The sequence below is a fragment of the Ranitomeya imitator genome, chromosome 6, assembly GCF_032444005.1.
Source record: "Ranitomeya imitator isolate aRanImi1 chromosome 6, aRanImi1.pri, whole genome shotgun sequence".
In the NCBI taxonomy this organism is placed as follows: Eukaryota; Metazoa; Chordata; class Amphibia; order Anura; family Dendrobatidae; genus Ranitomeya; species Ranitomeya imitator.
This window is the reverse complement of record NC_091287.1, coordinates 471,985,795-472,004,403: the sequence shown is the minus strand read 5'-3', so window position 1 is coordinate 472,004,403 and position 18,609 is coordinate 471,985,795. Positions and strand designations below refer to the sequence as shown.

The 18,609-nt window shown below is 45.5% G+C and overlaps 1 protein-coding gene across 4 annotated transcripts in view; it reads left to right on the top strand.

Annotated features, from left to right (window-relative positions):
- Nucleotides 1-2,983: 2,983 nt before the first annotated feature.
- SNX16 (sorting nexin 16) overlaps nucleotides 2,984-18,609 on the top strand; it is a 63,063-nt gene continuing 47,437 nt past the window's right edge. For 2 of the 4 annotated variants that reach the window (XR_011314115.1, XM_069731538.1), the window contains exons 1-3: nucleotides 2,984-3,121; nucleotides 4,768-5,203; nucleotides 11,425-11,511. Coding sequence is in view for 2 of the 4 variants with exons in the window: in XM_069731538.1 (XP_069587639.1) it covers nucleotides 4,847-5,203; nucleotides 11,425-11,511 (444 nt within the window). In the remaining 2 variants the exon portion in view is untranslated. Of the gene's footprint in view, nucleotides 3,183-4,767; nucleotides 5,204-11,424; nucleotides 11,512-18,609 lie in introns of all 4 variants that reach the window. The other 2 variants (XR_011314116.1, XM_069731539.1) reach the window with 1 other exon arrangement.

Here is an 18,609-nt window from a genome sequence, read left to right as displayed (position 1 = left end):
GGAACAGGTTCTCACCGACCAAGGTACAGCCTTTGAATCAGAGATCTTCAGAGAATTCTGTAATATGTATGGTTGCAAAAAGATCCGGACGACGGCCTATCATCCACAAACAAACGGCTTATGCGAGAAGATGAACCATATTGTAATAGACCTACTAAAGACTTTACCTGAGACAGAAAGGAATCAATGGCCAGAGAAATTGCCTGACTTGGTGGATCTGTATAATCATGTCCCGGTGAGCTCCACCAACTGCACCCCAGCTTACCTTATGCGTGCAAGACCCGGCCAATTACCAATCGATCTAGAAATGGGAATTCTGAAACCAGACGCAGAAGTTCAAGACTCCAATTGGGATATCATACGGCAAAAGCAGTATCGCCAAGTGCAAGAGAGTGTGGAAAGAAGCCTTCAGCAAACTAGAGAAAGACAAGAGCGAACTTTCAACCAGAATGCTCTAGCGACCCCATTAAGACCGGGTGACCAAGTGCTCAAGAGAAATCGTCGAACCAATAAACTGGACAATCAGTGGGAAGCCGTACCCTACACAGTTTTACCAACAAGAGTGGATAATCCTAAAATGTGTCTCATTAGCAAAAACGGAGGCTTAACATCTGTACTAGTGTCAAGAGACAATCTTAAATTGTGTCCGGAAGCATTGAAAGAGCCAGACGTTGTCCAGCCAGAACCAGAAGTTATTCAACCCATACAGGTTCAACCAGTAAAGGAAAAAGAAGAGGAAGTGTATCACACCTGTATAGGAGACTTTCCCAAAACCCTACTAACATACCATGGTGCAGTAGTGATTCCCATGGTGGCCTTTTACCCAACACCGAACCCAATACCAGAAGTCCCAAGACAGGAAGAGGCTGACCCCGTACTACAGGAGGTTCCAGGCCAGGAAGAACAGATTCCTGGTCAGAGTAATCCCATTCACGGTGGACTTGCCAACTCCATAGTCATGGAATTATCTTTAGCAGAGCGGGCAGATACTACATCCGCAGTAGACAGTAGTACACCACATGAAGAGACACCGCTATTACGTAGATCACAGCGTAGTACCCAGGGTCAATTACCGGCCAGGTATGCAGATTACCAACTATAAAGCTCATAATGTGAATTGTATATATGTTATGCCGTATATAGTTAAACAGAAAATGTAGTATAGTCATTGTTATCAGTCTGCAACGTTTAAGCCCAGTGCCTACAGAGACTTGTCTGTATGAACTTATTGCATATTCTTGAACTTTTTATCAGCCCGGAGGCACTAAATCAAAGCTCCGGAAAGACTGCTTTTTGAACTTTGCTTTTTGCTCTTTTTGAACTTTCTTTAGACTTTATATTGATAACTCCGTTGGAAAAATGGAACTAAATTCCTGGACACTAAGTACAGTGCCTTTCCTAATACCTTCAAGGATAGAACTGTATTAATGGACGCTATTTGAAGTGACTTTTTTTACAGAACTCTATTTTTGTTTCCTTGAGTGGTTTTTGTAACTTTTCATTTTTAAGACTCTGTACATATTAATTGTTATTTCAAAATGTTATTGTCCCACAGTCCCGGAGTACTGTTCTTAACTAAGGGGGAATGTGGCACCCCTAGGGGTATTTGCCACAAAAATAGTTACTGACAGTAAGTACAAATACTAAAATAGCAAGACTGCACTATCACCTCCGGCCAGAAGGGGGAGCTCCAGAGACTCCCCTTGATCCATTCTGGTCTGAGAGAAGAAATGGCAGTTGGGCTAAGGAGCTGAAAGTGAGAGGTCATACAATTGAATCTCTAACAGCCCTGTGACTGTTTCCAGGCCTAAATCACCGGCCTGAGGAGAAGAGGGATAGAGAAAAAGGACATTGTGAGAACCGGGTAGCATTAATCACTACCCAGAACAGGCGCAAAGACGGATACCGGATCCGTGGCTGTATTCATTATATATAATACAGCAACCGGAAAAACGTGAGGTGATATCAGCTTCACTAGGGCCGGACGCAGCAACAGACACAGAGTTCAGCGGTACTCCCGGAGGGGGTAAACCGATAAAAGGACTCGGGTTGCCCGTCGAACCAGGACCCGGAGGGGACAGATTGGGCCGGCAGCCAGTTCACATACAGCAGCAGGGCCACACAGAAATTGCGCACAATAAGAGGCGAAGACCCCGGCAGGGTCAAAGTAACTCAGAGTTCCCATACAGACTCCGGTGACAGGACTGGTTGTAAATCCTTTTATGTTAAAGTAAACTGGTTAAACGTTTCAGTGCCTCAGTCTTTCATTTGGACAATAGCCATCTATCCAGGATCGGGATCGTCACCGCTGGGAGAACCTGCTGCTGATCAAGTAAGTGCCTGTCCCCTCATGATACCCCTTACACTGTGCATTGCCTGAGGCCACAGCACCGGGTCAAGCCACCCGTGACATCCCCCTCAAGAGACAGACTCCATTGGTCCGGTGCTGGGTATCCCGGTCTCCTGGGCGTCACATATACATATATATATATTTATATATATATATATATATATATATATATATATATATATATATATATATATATATATATAATGGGAGGTGTGTATACATATATAGGTGGAGAGAGAGGTGTACATATATATGAGGTGGTACAGGAGGTGTGTGTACATATATAGGTGTGTGTACATATATAGGGGTATATATATATGTATGTGTGTATATATAGGTGTGTACATATAAAGGGCTGTATATAGGTGTGTATAAACATACAGAGGTGTGTACATATATAGGGGTGTGTACATATATATATAGGGAGGAGGCAGGGCTGCTGGACGGATGACGGTGTATGTGTGTGCACACGCCTAGATATATATATATATATATATATATATATATATATATATATATATATATATATATATATATATATATAAAGATAGATAGGCGTGTGCACACACATACACCGTCATCCGTCCAGCAGCTCTGCCTCCTCCCAGCAGTGACAGCCACCATCGCTTCCTGCTCCCATTCCTCCTCTCCTATAATCACAGCCATCTCCTCCCTTGCACGTGACTGGTCACATGACCGTGACATCAACAAAGGTCCTTAGTGTCGGTGCGGTGTGTCCCGTGTGGTGACTGTGCGGACCGGAGGCTGCTGGTGAGTGCGGGCACTGGGGGCCATTACTGCGGGTCAGCCCCCGTCCTCCGTCTGTCACGGTGTAAGTAACAGCCGCACAGAGGCCGGGAGGAAACTCGTCCTGCTCCACAGGTGCCGCGTCCTGCACCGCCGCCGGGTGTCTGCTGCTGCTGCACTGCCGCCCTGTGTAACTACAGCAACTAGTGTGTGTGTGTGCTGTGGACGTATGTATCACTCAGGATACACTATATACACACACACACACACACACACACACACACACACACACACACACACACACACACACACACACACACGTGTCCTGGATGATTTATGTTATATGTACAGTATGTGTGCAATAACCTATGTGTGTATATATTAGTCACATTGCATTTTGTGACTATGTATCTGTGTATGTATGTATGTGTGTGTATATATATATATATATATATATATATATATATATATATATAGTCTTCCCACTCTTGTACCGTGTGTACACTATACCCCGCGCGCTGTTTATTCCCACGGCCGGGTGGTGATATTTGTACGCCGTAGCCCGGGGGATCGGTGTTGTGGTATCAGGTGGCTGTCGCCCCCTGATCCGCGCCCCCTGATCCACGCCCCCTGATCCTTTTTGTGTTCCTCTGGTTGCTGTAGATCTGAGGTCGCCTCTATAGTCTGGTGCGTTTCCGCCAGCAGTGCCTCGTGCACTGTGTTCCTCTCTACGGCACATATTAGGTAATCATCACCTCCAGCTGTTGTAACCTACAATCCCAGCTCGTTCTGGCAGTTGTAGGCCCATGACCGCTGGAGCCACACATGGGAGGAGGACATTTCAGGACCGGAGCTGAACCTCGTACAGGGAGGTGTGGGGAGAACAATTGGGGGCATTAGCAATAAAGGGGAATCATATAAAAAATCCTATATTAAAGAGCTGACAACCAGAGTAACCTAATACTGTGCCTTCCAGTAAAGCCCCAAACAGTGATCCAGCACCAAGTCCGTGGTTTTTCCATACCATGTGTTGGTGTGAAAATCATGGAAAAGTCCATATCTGGACTTATATCTCTTTGTCATTTATTTATCAATATGTGAGAATCACTTAGATCGTGCTGAAAAGCGTCAATGGATCCTTCAAAATGAGCGACAGCAGATGGATGGCGTCGGTGCACAATCCGTGTGCTGTCAGTGATTAACACTGCAAAAGTCAGAAGACTCTTTGTCATTTATTTATCAATATGTGAGAGTCACTGATGGTGGAAGCCGGCACGCTGACCAAACACTGGTGAAACATTGGCAAACAGATGTCTGAATGAGGCCTTCTATTGCTAGAGACTTACATGTTTTTTCCTGTCTTGGAATCCGTGCCACGGCCTGAAATCTGCAGGCTTCTTTCCATATTTTGTGCCATTTTTCCCTTGTGATTTCCCCTGTGTTGCCTCTTTATTGTGGTATCTATATTCCTGTCCACTTCCAGCACTTTATGCAGTCATGCATCCTCATCAGTCAGGTGAGCGTGAGTCAGTATAATACCCCGATTGTCCTCTCCTACCAGGCTTTGTACAGGAGACGTCTCTTCTATTTATTCTGTTTCTGTCCTTTCTGACAAGACTGTAATATTTTCATTCTGAGTTTTCTCTTTTTTTTCCTCTTTTTTTTTGCAGATGCCCCTTCTGTGACCGAGCATTATGGTTGGTTAAAGTAGGTGGCGTTATTTGCCAGTGCTGTTCAGCGGCAGAGAAGATGGCGACCCCTTATGTTCCTGTGCCAATAGGAAACCTGACGTCGGGAAACATCACAAGTAGAAGCCAAAGAAGCTCATCCCTTGGAAGCACCTCGACAAGTTCAACCTCCTCCAAAGAGCCACCTGAAGAGGGCAACCCTGGAAGCCGCAAGAAGCTCAGCGCCCCCGACCAGCTGAGCTGTACGTCCTCTGTGTGCAGCAGCCCCCTCGTAAGAACTAAATTTGACTCCTCCGTAGAGTTCAGCTCGCGCCCCTCGCCGCAGGAACATGTGCCTAACCCGTCCGAGCTGGAAGATCGGCCTTCTACACCGACCGTCCTGGGCTATGAAGTGATGGAGGAGCGGGCGAAGTTTACCGTAAGTTTATCCTACGGTACCTACTATCATCGCTATGCTCCTTTTTTATTTTCCCCCCTTTTGTTTTAAAGGGTAACTAAACTTTAGGTATAAAGAGCACCTATTGGGTATGATTAAAGATGTAGGGGAAATTCTAAGACCTTTCTCCAAATATGGGTCATTATTGAGGCAGAGAACTAATTTATTACAGCATCTGAGTCAGCAGTGGATCCTTGTGCTCTGATCTTTCAGGATTTGTCCTGTTTTAACCATTTTGTCAACTTGCTGGTCCATAGGGTACAGCAGAAAAAAATTCACCTGTATTTCTCCCTTAAATTCTCTAAACGAGGTAACACTAATGCACCCCACTGAGCAGCGAATCTGACAAGTGCAAATCGGGCCAAACCTAGATAGCCATAATAGAGCGGAGGGCCAGTCGCTCTAGGGAAGGTATTACATGGGGGCCACTTATTTGAGTATTCCCTCATGACCCTTCCCCAATTCTCCAATTGTTTTTTGGAGCTTTCAGGAGCCCTTTATGATCATAGTAAAAGGCAGAAGTCATAGCCTGGCTGTCTTATCATATTATCATTTATTAGGATTTCTGCATTTGGGGAGGAAGAAAAATGGATTTCCCGTATTATTAAGGGAAGTACTACCTACCTGACATGACTGATGTCTTTGTGTTTGCCGAATAATTGAGTACAATCCTATTTCTGGGTCACAGAAAGCACAGTGTTATGCACAGTCTCCTCTGTAGCCATCATTCGTTTTATATTGGTGAGGGCAGGGCTAGACGATGCATTTGATCATTTGAATAATTTGTTTTTTTCTCTTCTGTATAATTTTATTTTTGATCAGTATCGTAAATTGACTTTTACACCCATTCTCCCCAAAAGGCAGGAATAATGTTCGACTCAGCGTCACTAAGGGAGAGACGTACAGCTCGGGAGGGTTTGAGGAGGTGACTTGACTCTGGGCCGATCCAGTCCACGACTCTGTATTGCCATGTCTGCCTACGCTCAGTGTGAATTATGAGCGCAGCGTACACATTCATGCAGGACGGGTCGTGCTGACACTTTTATTCAGTGTGACCCAATCTGTATGAACGTTCAAGCTGAAGTAAAAAGCCTCATTACTGTGGAAAAGAACAAGGACTCTAGAGCCGCCTGTAGGAATTGGCACACCGTAGAGAAGCCCTCTCATCAAAGTTTTTATCCATCATCATGTTATACAGCACTGTGTACTTACAATTGCTCATTTGCCTTTATACCCAACTGATACTTCTATTTTCTCTGCTCTATGTAGAAAAGGAAGTCTCTTGTCCCTGTATTTATCATTCCCCTCTCATCTCCTGACCCAGCTGCTACTTCATTCCCCCCCTTGCCAGGGATTTTTGCAGTGATGACTCATAACTTGTGCAGAGAAAATTGACCTCCTGTTTCTATATGGAGCTTAGAAGGATTCAGCTACTCAGTTTTTAATCATGTGATGTCATAAACCTAATGGAAAAGAGAAGAATTAACTGGGTAGAAAAGCAAAATGAGCAATTGTAAGTAAACAGTGCTATATAATATGATGATTGCAATATGTTAAGAGGATACCAGTATTGATGGGAGTGCTTCTTTAAGGTACCTTCACACTGAACAACTTAACAATGATAGTGATCCGTGACGTTGCAGCGTCCTGGATAGCGATATCGTTGTGTTTGACACGCAGCAGCGATCAGGATCCTGCTGTGACATCGCTGGTTGGAGCTAGAAGGCCAGCACCTTATTTCGTCGCTGGATCTCCCGCAGACATCGCTGAATCGGCGTGTGTGATGCCGATCCAGCGACGTCTTCACTGGTAACCAGGGTAAACATCGGGTTACTAAGCGCAGGGCCGCGCTTAGTAACCCGATATTTACCCTGGTTACCATTGTAAATGTAAAAAAAAAACAAACACTACATACTTACATTCCAGTGTCTGTCGCGTCCCTCGCCATCAGCTTCCCGCACTAACTGTGAGCGCCGGCCGTAAAGCACAGCAGTGACGTCACCGCTGTGCTCTGCTTTACGGCCGGCCCTCACAGTTAGTGCGGGAAGCTGATGGCGAGGGACGCGACAGACACTGGAATGTAAGTATGTAGTGTTTGTTTTTTTTTTTACATTTACAATGGTAACCAGGGTAAATATCGGGTTACTAAGCGCGGCCCTGCGCTTAGTAACCCGATGTTTACCCTGGTTACCCGGGGACCTCGGCATCGTTGGTCGCTGGAGAGCTGTCTGTGTGACAGCTCTCCAGCGACCACACAATGACTAAACAGCGACGCTGCAGCGATCGGCATCGTTGTCTATATCGCTGTCTATATCGCTGCAGCGTCGCTTAATGTGACGGTACCTTTACAGTCAATATTAACCCTTTAAATAGGGCCCTTCACTACATTTTTTTTAATTTAAAACTGTATACTCCATTAAAGTGGGGCTGAAGCGCTGATGAAAACCATTGTGTTGCAGATCTGGGCTCTTGAAGTTTAGAATGCCAAATATGCAAAATTTCCATTCAATCAAGGGGCTGATAGCAGAAATTGTTCTAAGCCACCGTCCAGTGCTAAGCACTGAGCCACCGTCCAGTGCTAAGCACTGAGCCACCGTCCAGTGCTAAGCACTGAGCCACCGTCCAGTGCTAAGCACTGAGCCACCGTCCAGTGCTAAGCACTGAGCCACCGTCCAGTGCTAAGCACTGAGCCACCGTCCAGTGCTAAGCACTGAGCCACCGTCCAGTGCTAAGCACTGAGCCACCGTCCAGTGCTAAGCACTGAGCCACCGTCCAGTGCTAAGCACTGAGCCACCGTCCAGTGCTAAGCACTGAGCCACCGTCCAGTGCTAAGCACTGAGCCACCGTCCAGTGCTAAGCACTGAGCCACCGTCCAGTGCTAAGCACTGAGCCACCGTCCAGTGCTAAGCACTGAGCCACCGTCCAGTGCTAAGCACTGAGCCACCCTTCTCATTTTAGTGAGCTATACAGTTTGACCGGATGTACTGTGAAACAGAACCTTCATTTGCAGACACATATTTTGGACTTTTGCTCCTCATCTGTGTAAAGCAGGAGCGCTGTTTGTCACAGGCCTCTCTCCCAGCCAATGAGTTTATTCTGTGTGGAACTAGCTACGTTGATCCACAACTTGCACAAGCCTCAGTAGAAGGACCGCAGATGTGGCCGTACAGAATTGTGCCCTTGAATGAGTGGCCTGAACCTGACCACGCCACTTATTATTATAGACAGGATAATATGTGACTGGCATATGATATATTATGACCATCAGATATTGTACCCGTTGGGTATCATGAATAACCTCAGATGTTCTGTGGTCACACATCCTCCTGTATGTAATATACTGCGTGTACACAGACCTCAGCAGTATATACAGTGCAATGTGTGATGTCCTGCAGTCATAGTACTATACCGTCACATATCCTCCTGTATATCACATAGTAATTCACATACCAGCCGTACATTCTATACACTGTATGTGTTATACTAGATGACACATACCGGATAATACACTACCGTTCAAAAGTTTAGGGTCACCCAATTTTGTGTTTTCCGTGATAACTCATACTTCTATTAATCAAATGAGTTGTCAAATGAATTGAAAATCTAGTCCAAACATTGACAAGGTTTGAAAAAAAGATTTTTTTTTTTTTTAAATAATTTTCTCTTTCAAATTTAGCTTTTGTCAAAGATTGCTCCCTTTGCAGCAATTTCAGCATTGCAGACCTTTGGCATTCTATCAGTTAATTTGCTGAGGTAATCTGGAGAAATCTCACCCCATGCTTCCAGAAGTCCCTCACACAAGTTGGTTTGGCTTGATGGGCACTTTTTGCACCATAAGGTCAAGCTGCTCCCACAACAGCTCAGTGGGGCCGAGATCTGGTGACGGCGCTGGCCACTCCATTACAGATAGAATACCAGCTGGCTGCTTCTTCCCTAAATAGTTCTTGCATAATTTGGAGGTGTGCTTTGGGTCATTGTCCTCTTGTAGGATGAAATTGGCTCCAATCAAGTGCTGTCCACAGGGTATGGCATGGAGTTGCAAAATGGAGTGATAGCCTTTCTTATTCAAAATCCCTTTCACCTTGCACAAATCTCCCACTTTACCAGCACCAAAGCAACCAAAGACCATCACATTACCTCCACCATGCTTGACAGATGGTGTCAGGCACTCTCCCAGCATCTTTTCAGTTGTTCTGCGTCTCACAAATGCTCCTCTGTGTGATCCAAACACCTCAAACATGGATTCATTTGTCCATAACACTTTTTGCCAATCTTCCTCTGTCCAATATCTGTGTTCTTTTTCTCATATTAATCTTTTCCTTTTTATTAGCCAGTCTCGGTTATGGCTTTTTCTTTGCCACTCTGCCCTGAAGGCCAGCATCCTGGAGTCGCCTCTTCACTGTAGACGTTGACACTGGCGTTTTGCGTGTACTATATAATGAAGCTGCCAGTTGAGGACCAGTGAGGTGTTGATTTCTCAAACTGCAGACTCTAATGTACGTGTCAGTTGTGCAGCGACTTCCCACTTCTCTTTCTACTCTGGTTAGAGCCTGTTTGTGCTCTCCTCTGAAGGGAGTAGTACACACCGTTGTAGGAAATCTTCAGTTTCTTGGCAATTTCTCGCATGGAATAGCTTTCATTTCTAAGAACAAGAATCTGCTGTCGAATTTCACATGAAAGTTCTTTTTTTCTGGCCATTTTGAGAGTTTAATGGAACCAACAAATGTAATGCTCCAGATTCTCAACTAGCTCAAAGGATGGTCAGGTTTATAGGTTCTCTAATGAGCCAAACTGTTTTCAGCTGTGCTGACATACTTGCACAAGGGTTTTTAAGGGTATTCTAACCATCCATTAGCCTTCTAACACAGTTCGCAAACACAAATTACCATAAGAACACTGGAGTGATGGTTGTTGGAAATGGGCCTCTATACACCTATGAAGATATAGCATTACAAACCAGACGTTTGCAGCCACAATAGTCATTTACCACATTAACAATGTACAGAGTGTATTTCTGAATCATTTAATGTTAGCTTCTTTGGAAAAAAAACTGTGCTTTTCTTTCAAAAATAAGGACATTTCTAAGTGACCCAGAACTTTTGAACGGTAGTGTATGTGACCTGATCTCTCTGAATATTCCCACTGGGCGGCTCCGAGCATCATCCAACCCATGTGCAGTGTAAAGATGAATCCAGTACATGCCAATCCACTGTACATGGTGTGGGCTACCGCCTTGTTAAGGCGTATCCCAGCCACTACATCTAAGCAACAGCCTGGGTGATCAATATATATACACGCACGCACACGCAGATATATATATATATATATATATATATATATATATATATATATATATATATATATATATATATATATATATATATATGTGTATATATATATATATGTGTATATATATATATATATATATATATATATATATATATATATATATATATATTCCATGTAAGCCATTCATTTCTGTAAAAACGTTTATGCGTATTTTTTTTACAAAAGTTAATAGAAGATTAAAATAAATTATTGTCCTACTTTTAGAAAGGAGATTTTAATGTTCGTCAGAATCGCCCAGCCCTTAGTGAGTGCAGAGAATGGGTCACTTCTCCATTGGAGCTTTCTGATGAATGTCGTCATTATTTAAGCGCACAGATAAAGGGGAAGTTTTCTGGGAAGTTCAGTAAAATAACTTATTCAATGAAATAAAAAAAATGTTGGGGGAAGGGATATGTTCAGCTCACCGTGTGTGTGCACATAGCCTCCATAGTAGGTACGCGTTTCAAGCTCAGGGCTCTTAGGAAGTTTGTGAGGTTTGATGAATGTACAGTTCCCATCTTAAGTGAATGTGCACACCATGATTATTTGCAGCAGAGTTTTCTGCACCATAAAAAGAGTGTTGGCAGGAAAAATGCTGCGTTTTTTTAAACGTCTTTACATCTTCTTTTAATGCATATTTATATATTTTTGTTTTTTTTCCCGCATTCATTTGAATGGGTGACAAATGCTGCTAAACACTGAAATGATTGACATGCTACAGACGTGAAAAAGCACTGGTTCAAATCTGCAAGAAAAAAATAAGCAACATGTGCATGAGACGTCAGAAATCTCCTTTCATTTGGTGCTGTTAAACAGTGTTTTTTTCCCTTGGGGGAAAAAAAACAAGCCCTAACTCTGATTTTTCACACTGACAGGTATACAAGATCCTGGTTAGAAGAAGCCCGGAGGAGAGCTGGGTGGTGTTCAGGAGGTACACTGATTTTTCAAGGCTTAATGACAGGGTAAGTGCCGCCTGACTGCAACAATGCACTATGGTTCTATGCTGTAATGTCCTCCTTGCTGTGGTGAGGCCGGTGCGCCTTCTCATCTGTTTGGATCTTGAGGTTGAAGGTTTCATTTTACGCTTGCAACATTGTTGCTGGTGCACATCCTTCATCTAGTCTTTGTCTATAGATAGATGGATACTCCGAGTGGAAGTATGACAAAGCAATACACTGCCCTGGAAATACTTTTACCTCTGTTCAGGAGTGGAAAATATATTATCTGTTGATTTGTGAAGACCCAGGGGGTTTATAAGCATGTGTGGTGTTTTGTTTTTGTCTTGGCTTGAAAAAATATCCCCCCCCACCTCCACCTTGGCATCTTTCATGTTTTGCTACCTCACAGCTTGGAATTTCACTGCTTTTTTTTGAGAGTTTGCATCAGTTCATGTTAAAGGGAACCTGTCAGCAGGATTGTGTACATTGACCTACAGTCAGTGTCAGGTCGGCGCCGTTCTACTGATTTTAAAATGATACCTTGGTTGATGAAATCCGTTTTGTTGTTCTTGTTTAATCTTTATTTTCAGTTTTGAGTTAATGATATGCTCGTGCTCCGTGGCGGCCTGTGGGGGCCTTCATGTGGTGCTCTGATTAGGTATTCATCAGTATGGCTGCTGACAGGTCACTGACCCCTCACTAGGAAAATTGCTAGCACAGCCAGAGATGGAGGTGCCTCCGGTAGGTTCCCAAGCCGTAAAATGTGATCTAGAAGACCGGGCACACTCTCTTGTATGCAGTGAAGAATTTTAATGTGCAATACATACAGTAGTCGCATCACAAACGTTTCAGTCTGTCAAGACCTTCATCAGTGTGCTACAAAATGAAAGTGCATAATATATTCAACTGTTAAGAGGAGACTTTATGCAGCAGGCCTTCATGGTAAAATAGCTGCTAGGAAACCACTGATAAGGACAGGTAACAAGCAGAAGAGACTTGTTTGGGCTAAAGAACACAAGGAATGGACATTAGACCAGTGGAAATCTGTGCTTTGGTCTGATGAGTCCAAATTTGAGATCTTTGGTTCCGACCACCGTGTCTTTGTGCGATGCAGAAAAGGTGAACGGATGGACTCTACATGCCTGGTTCCCAATGTGAAGCATGGAGAAGGAGATGTGATGGTGTGGGGATGCTTTGCTGGTGACACTGTTGGGGATTTATTCAAAATTGAAGGCATACAGAACCAGCATGGCTACCACAGCATCTTGCAGCGGCAGGCTATTCCATCCGGTTTGCGTTTAGTTGGACCATCATTTATTTTTCAACAGGACAATGACCCCAAACACACCTCCAGGCTGTGTAAGGGCTATTTGACCAAGAAGGAGAGTGATGGGGTGCTACTCCAGATGACCTGGCCTCCACAGTCACCAGACCTGAACCCAATCGAGATGGTTTGGGGTGAGCTGGACCGCAGAGTGAAGGCAAAATGGCCAACAAGTGCTAAGCATCTCTGGGAACTCCTTCAAGATTGTTGGAAGACCATTCCCGGTGACTACCTCTTGAAGCTCATCAAGAGAATGCCAAGAGTGTGCAAAGCAGTCATCAAAGCAAAAGATGGCTACTTTGAAGAACCTAGAATATAAGACATAATTTCAGTTGTTTCACACTTTTTTGTTAAGTATTTAATTCCACATGTGTTAATTCATAGTTTTGATGCCTTCAGTGTGAAGGTACAATTTTCCAGGACGTCCTCCTGACAGCACCCTGGAGGACGTCCTCCTCCCCTTGCTGGGACAGGAAACACACGAGTTTAAAAGGTCGTGTCCCACCCCCATTCCCCAGTGTTTTTCCTGTCCCTGCAAGGAAGGGACGCACGAGTGATAGCTGCGCAAGGCTTACCAGAGCTCAGGGGGATCGTGCGGCTTGCCAATATCCTTCCCCCTGTCGAGGCTCAGGGCAGAAACCCTCCGGAGGGGGGTCCCTCTGCTCCAAAGACCAGGAGCGGGACGAGGCTCCTGGTGGCAGCCGCTCCTCCCTGTGGGAGGCTTTCGGCTGCGGACGCCATCCACGCTGAGTGCAGAAGCAGTGCGGTGTCCAGCTCGGCGTCTCCAGACGGAAGTTCGCAGGGACGCGTCACTTCCGGTTTTTCGGCATCCGGTACCGTCACTTCCGGTATCGCTGCATGTGTGGGGGAAAGCGTGCATTCCAGAGTGGATTGCAGAGCGGCTGAAGCGTTCCTGATCTGGCGCTAGGAGCCGTGGGGACCTGCAAATTTGATCATGGATGCGAGCATTCCAGTCGAGGAGGGGGTAAGTGCGCATAGCGCGGATTCCCCTACCTATACGCAGGAGCAGGCTTACCCCAATGCTTATCCCTACCTTATGTCTTTAAGGATAAGGGAACCCCCGCTGGCCCCTCTGGTCAAGTCAAAAGATCCGGCAAGGCCTCTGGGAAGTCCATTAGATGCCCTATACAGTGCCTGCAAGTAGTATTCAACCCCCTGCAGATTTAGCAGGTTTACACATTTGGAATTAACTTGGCATTGTGACATTTGGACTGTAGATCAGCCTGGAAGTGTGAAATGCACTGCAGCAAAAAAGAATGTTATTTCTTTATTTTTTTTTTTAAATTGTGAAAAGTCTTTTCAGAGGGTCATTTATTATTCAACCCCTCAACCCACCAGAATTCTGTTTGGTTCCCCTAAAGTATTAAGAAGTAGTTCAGGCACAAAGAACAATGAGCTTCACATGTTTGGATTAATTATCTCTTTTTCCAGCCTTTTCTGACTATTTAAGACCCTCCCCAAACTTGTGAACAGCACTCATACATGGTCAACATGGGAAAGACAAAGGAGCATTCCAAGGCCATCAGACAAGATCGTGGAGGGTCACAAGGCTGGCAAGGGGTACAAAACCCTTTCCAAGGAGTTGGGCCTACCTGTCTCCACTGTTGGGAGCATCATTCGGAAGTGGAAGGCTTATGGAACTACTGTTAGCCTTCCACGGCCTGGACAGCCTTTGAAAGTTTCCTCCCGTGCCGAGGCCAGGCTTGCCTGAAGAGTCAAGGCTAACCCAAGGACAACAAGGAAGGAGCTCCGGGAAGATCTCATGGCAGTGGGGACATTGGTTTCAGTCAATACCATAAGTAACGTACTCCACCGCAATGGTCTCCGTTCCAGACGAGCCCGTAAGGTACCTTTACTTTCAAAGCGTCATGTCAAGGCTCGTCTACAGTTTGCTCATGATCACTTGGAGGACTCTGAGACTGACTGGTTCAAGGTTCTCTGGTCTGATGAGACCAAGATCGAGATCTTTGGTGCCAACCCCACACGTGACGTTTGGAGACTGGATGGCACTGCATACGACCCCAAGAATACCATCCCTACAGTCAAGCATGGTGGCGGCAGCATCATGCTGTGGGGATGTTTCTCAGCCAAGGGATCTGGTCCGTATCCATGGGAAGATGGATACAACGGCCTACCTGGAGATTTTGGCCAAGATCCTCCGCTCCTCCATCAAGGATCTTAAGATGGGTCGTCATTTCATCTTACAACAAGACAACGACCCAAAGCACACAGCCAAGAAAACAAAGGCCTGGTTCAAGAGGCAAAAAATCAAGGTGTTGCAGTGGCCTAGTCAGTCTCCTGACCTTAACCCAATTGAAAACTTGTGGAAGGAGCTCAAGATTAAAGTCCACATGAGACACCCAAAGAACCTAGATAACTTGGAGAAGATCTGCATGGAGGAGTGGGCCAAGATAACTCCAGAGACCTGTGCCGGCCTGATCAGGTCTTATAAAAGACGATTATTAGCTGTAATTGCAAACAAAGGTTATTCCACAAAATATTAAACATAGGGGTTGAATAATAATTGACCCACACTTTTATGTTTAAAATTTATAAAAATTTAACTGAGCAACAAAACTTTTTGGTTTGTAAGATTTATGCATCTGTTAATAAATCCTGCTCTTGTTTGAAGGCTCTAACTTATTTGCATCTTATTAAACCTGCTAAATCTGCAGGGGGTTGAATACTACTTGTAGTCATTGTGTGTAATACGAAGCTCCCAGACTCTCATGGGAAGACCTTGTGTGCAGATTGCACATCTAAGGTCATGAGGGACGAACAACCCGCACTGCTGTCTGAGATGAGATCTCTTATACGCAAAGAAGTACAAGCTTCTTTGTCCAGCATGGTGCAGAAATCCAGTCCTATTCCCAGCCGCAAGAGAGCCAGACTGGAGCGAGACTTAAGAGGGCAGGAGTTCACTTCTGAGGACAAGTCTGACTCTGAAGACTTCATCTCAGAAGAAGATGGAGAAATTCCGTCAGGGAGCCAGGACCACCAAAGAAAATATCTCTTCCAAGCTGAAGAGACGAATGACCTAGTGCAGGCTGTGCGTTGCACTATGCAGATTGAAGAGACTGCTAAGCCGCAATCCAGTCAGGACCTGATGTTTGGGGGACTTATGTCACGCCAGCAGACAGTGTTCCCAGTCAGTGAGCATATTAAGGCCATGATCCTGGAAGAGTGGAAAGAGGCGGAACGCCGGCTGGTACTAACTAAAGACTTCAAAGCTCGTTTACCATTCGAGCCTGAAGACATAAGACTCTGGGAAGAAATTCCCAAGGTAGACGTTGCAGTGGCAAAGGTGGCTAAAAAGACAGCTATACCGTTTGAGGACTCGTCAAGGACTCACAACCGCATCCAAGACTTCTCCCGTGCTTCCCCCATACTCTGGAACTCTCTACCCCAACACATCAGGCTCTCACCTACCACGGAAACCTTCAAAAGGAACCTGAAGACCCACCTCTTCCAACAAGCCTACAACCTGCAGTGATCCCCAGTCTACTGAAGCGCCACATGACCAGCTCTACCCTCACCTAGTGTATCCTCACCCATCCCCTGTAGACTGTGAGCCCTCACGGGCAGGGTCCTCTCTCCTCCTGTACTTGTGTGTGCCTTGTTTTACTCATGTTTATTGTACTTGTCTATATTTGCCCCATTCACATGTAAAGCGCCATGGAATAAATGGCGCTATAAAAATGAATAATAAAAAATAATAAAAAGCCTGCGTGATCCCATGGATAGGAAGACTGACATACTGTTGAAAAGAGCCTGGGAATCTTCTGCGGCTCTAATAAAAACTAACATAGCGGCTACTTCGGTAGCTCGCTCTATGTACCTGTGGATGGGTCAATTGGAAGAGCACCTGTCCAATAAGACCCCGAGATCTGAAAACCTAAATTCTCTCCCTATAATGAGATCCGCCACGGCTTTTCTGTCTGATATGACTGCCGAGTCAGTCAGATTTTCGTCTAGAAGCGGCTCTCTATCCAACGCGGCTAGGACGGCGGTTTGGCTGAGATCCTGGTCTGGGGATAGTGCGTCTAAATCTAAGTTATGTTCAATTCCCTTCTCAGGAGCAAGGGTATTTGGGCCCCTCCCTGGATACTATTCTAGAGACGGCCTCTGATAAAAAGAAAGGGTTTCTGGAAGAGAAACCTAGGAAACCTCAGTCCTTTCGGAGAGGATTCCCCCCTCCCCCCCCCCAAAAAAAAGGCACATTAGTCACTGGCCCTATAAGACGACACACAGCGTATAAGACCACCCCCGACTTTTAAGAAGATTTTATATTTTAACTGGAAAAGTTGGGGGGGTCGTCTTTTACGCCCAGTCGTCTTATACGCCGGAAAATACGGTAGTCCTTTCCAGATGGGACAGGCATCTGTCTTCTCTGAACAGTACTTTAAGGCTACCACATTCCGTAAGAAGGTCTCCTCTGGTGGACAGAGCCAACGAACTTAAGAAGAGGAGTGTCATGGTCTGTCTATCCCTATGTGGTAGTTACTACAGACGCCTGGGGCTGAGGAGCTCACTTAGAAGACAGGATTCTTCAGGGGGAGATGGCCGGAAGACGTCGTCCACTGCTCCTCCAACTACAAAGAACTGTACGCTGTTTGGGAGGCCTTGAGAAGGAACAGACATATTCTGGAGAATCGCCATGTCAGAATAATGTCCGACAACGTGACAACAGTCTCTTTCCTGAAACATCAGGGAGGCGCAAGACACCATCAGCTTCAGGAATTTGCAGGGAGAATATTTCGTTGGGCAGAAAGATCAGTCCTATCTATTACGGCGATTCACCTGGAAGGCTCCCAGAATGTCATAGCGGACTATCTCAGCAGGAGAAGGGTGTTCCCAACAGAGTGGGAACTCAACCAAGATGTCTTCCAGGACCTGTGTCTATGCTGGGGAGCTCCCTGCATAGACCTGTTCGCAAACAGAACAAACTCCAAGGTCTCGAGATTCTTCTCTCTGAACCCTCGGGATCTTCCGGAAGGAATAGATGCTCTGAGCCAGGTTTGGACAGAACCTCTCTCGTATGCATTCCCTCCTCTGGCATTAGTTCCGGCTGTCCTCAGGAAGATCAAGGAGGATCAAGCTCGTGTCATTTTGATCGTTCCGTACTGGCCAAGAAGGAGTTGGTTTTCCCTTCTATTGGAGCTGGCAACCGAGAATCCAGTAGAGCTTCCTCTCAGAGCAGACGTAATCCACCAGGGTCCGGTACTTCACCCGAACCCAGAGAAGCTCCATCTTTCAGCGTGGATCCTGAAGGGTTCATCCTGAAGGCAAGAGGTCTGTCAAGCCAAGTAATAACTACTATCAAGTCCAGTAGGAAGCCCGTTACTTCAGCAATTTACCTGAAGATCTGGAGGCGGTTTTGTCTGGAAGGTGGCAGGTCTGAGGTTTCGGCGGGCTCTCCCGACTTACCCAGAATTCTAGACTTCCTACAGGCTGGGTTTGACAAGGGTCTCAAACCAAGTACCTTGAAGGTGCAGATTTCTGCACTTAGCTCCTTTCTTGACTATCCCCTAGCGTCGCACCCGTGGATAGTTAGATTTATCAGAGCCACCCAGAGGTTGCGTCCCACCATCAGACACTTATCGCCTTCCTGGGATCTTAATTTGGAGATTCCTCTGTAAAGACCTCTATGCTTCAACTGATAATATGCCCATCTCGGTTCTCACACGTAAAACGGCTTTTTTAGTAGCAATTACCATGGCTAAAAGAGTGGGGGAAATTCAGGCCCTGTGCACAAGGGACCCGTACCTCCAAATTAG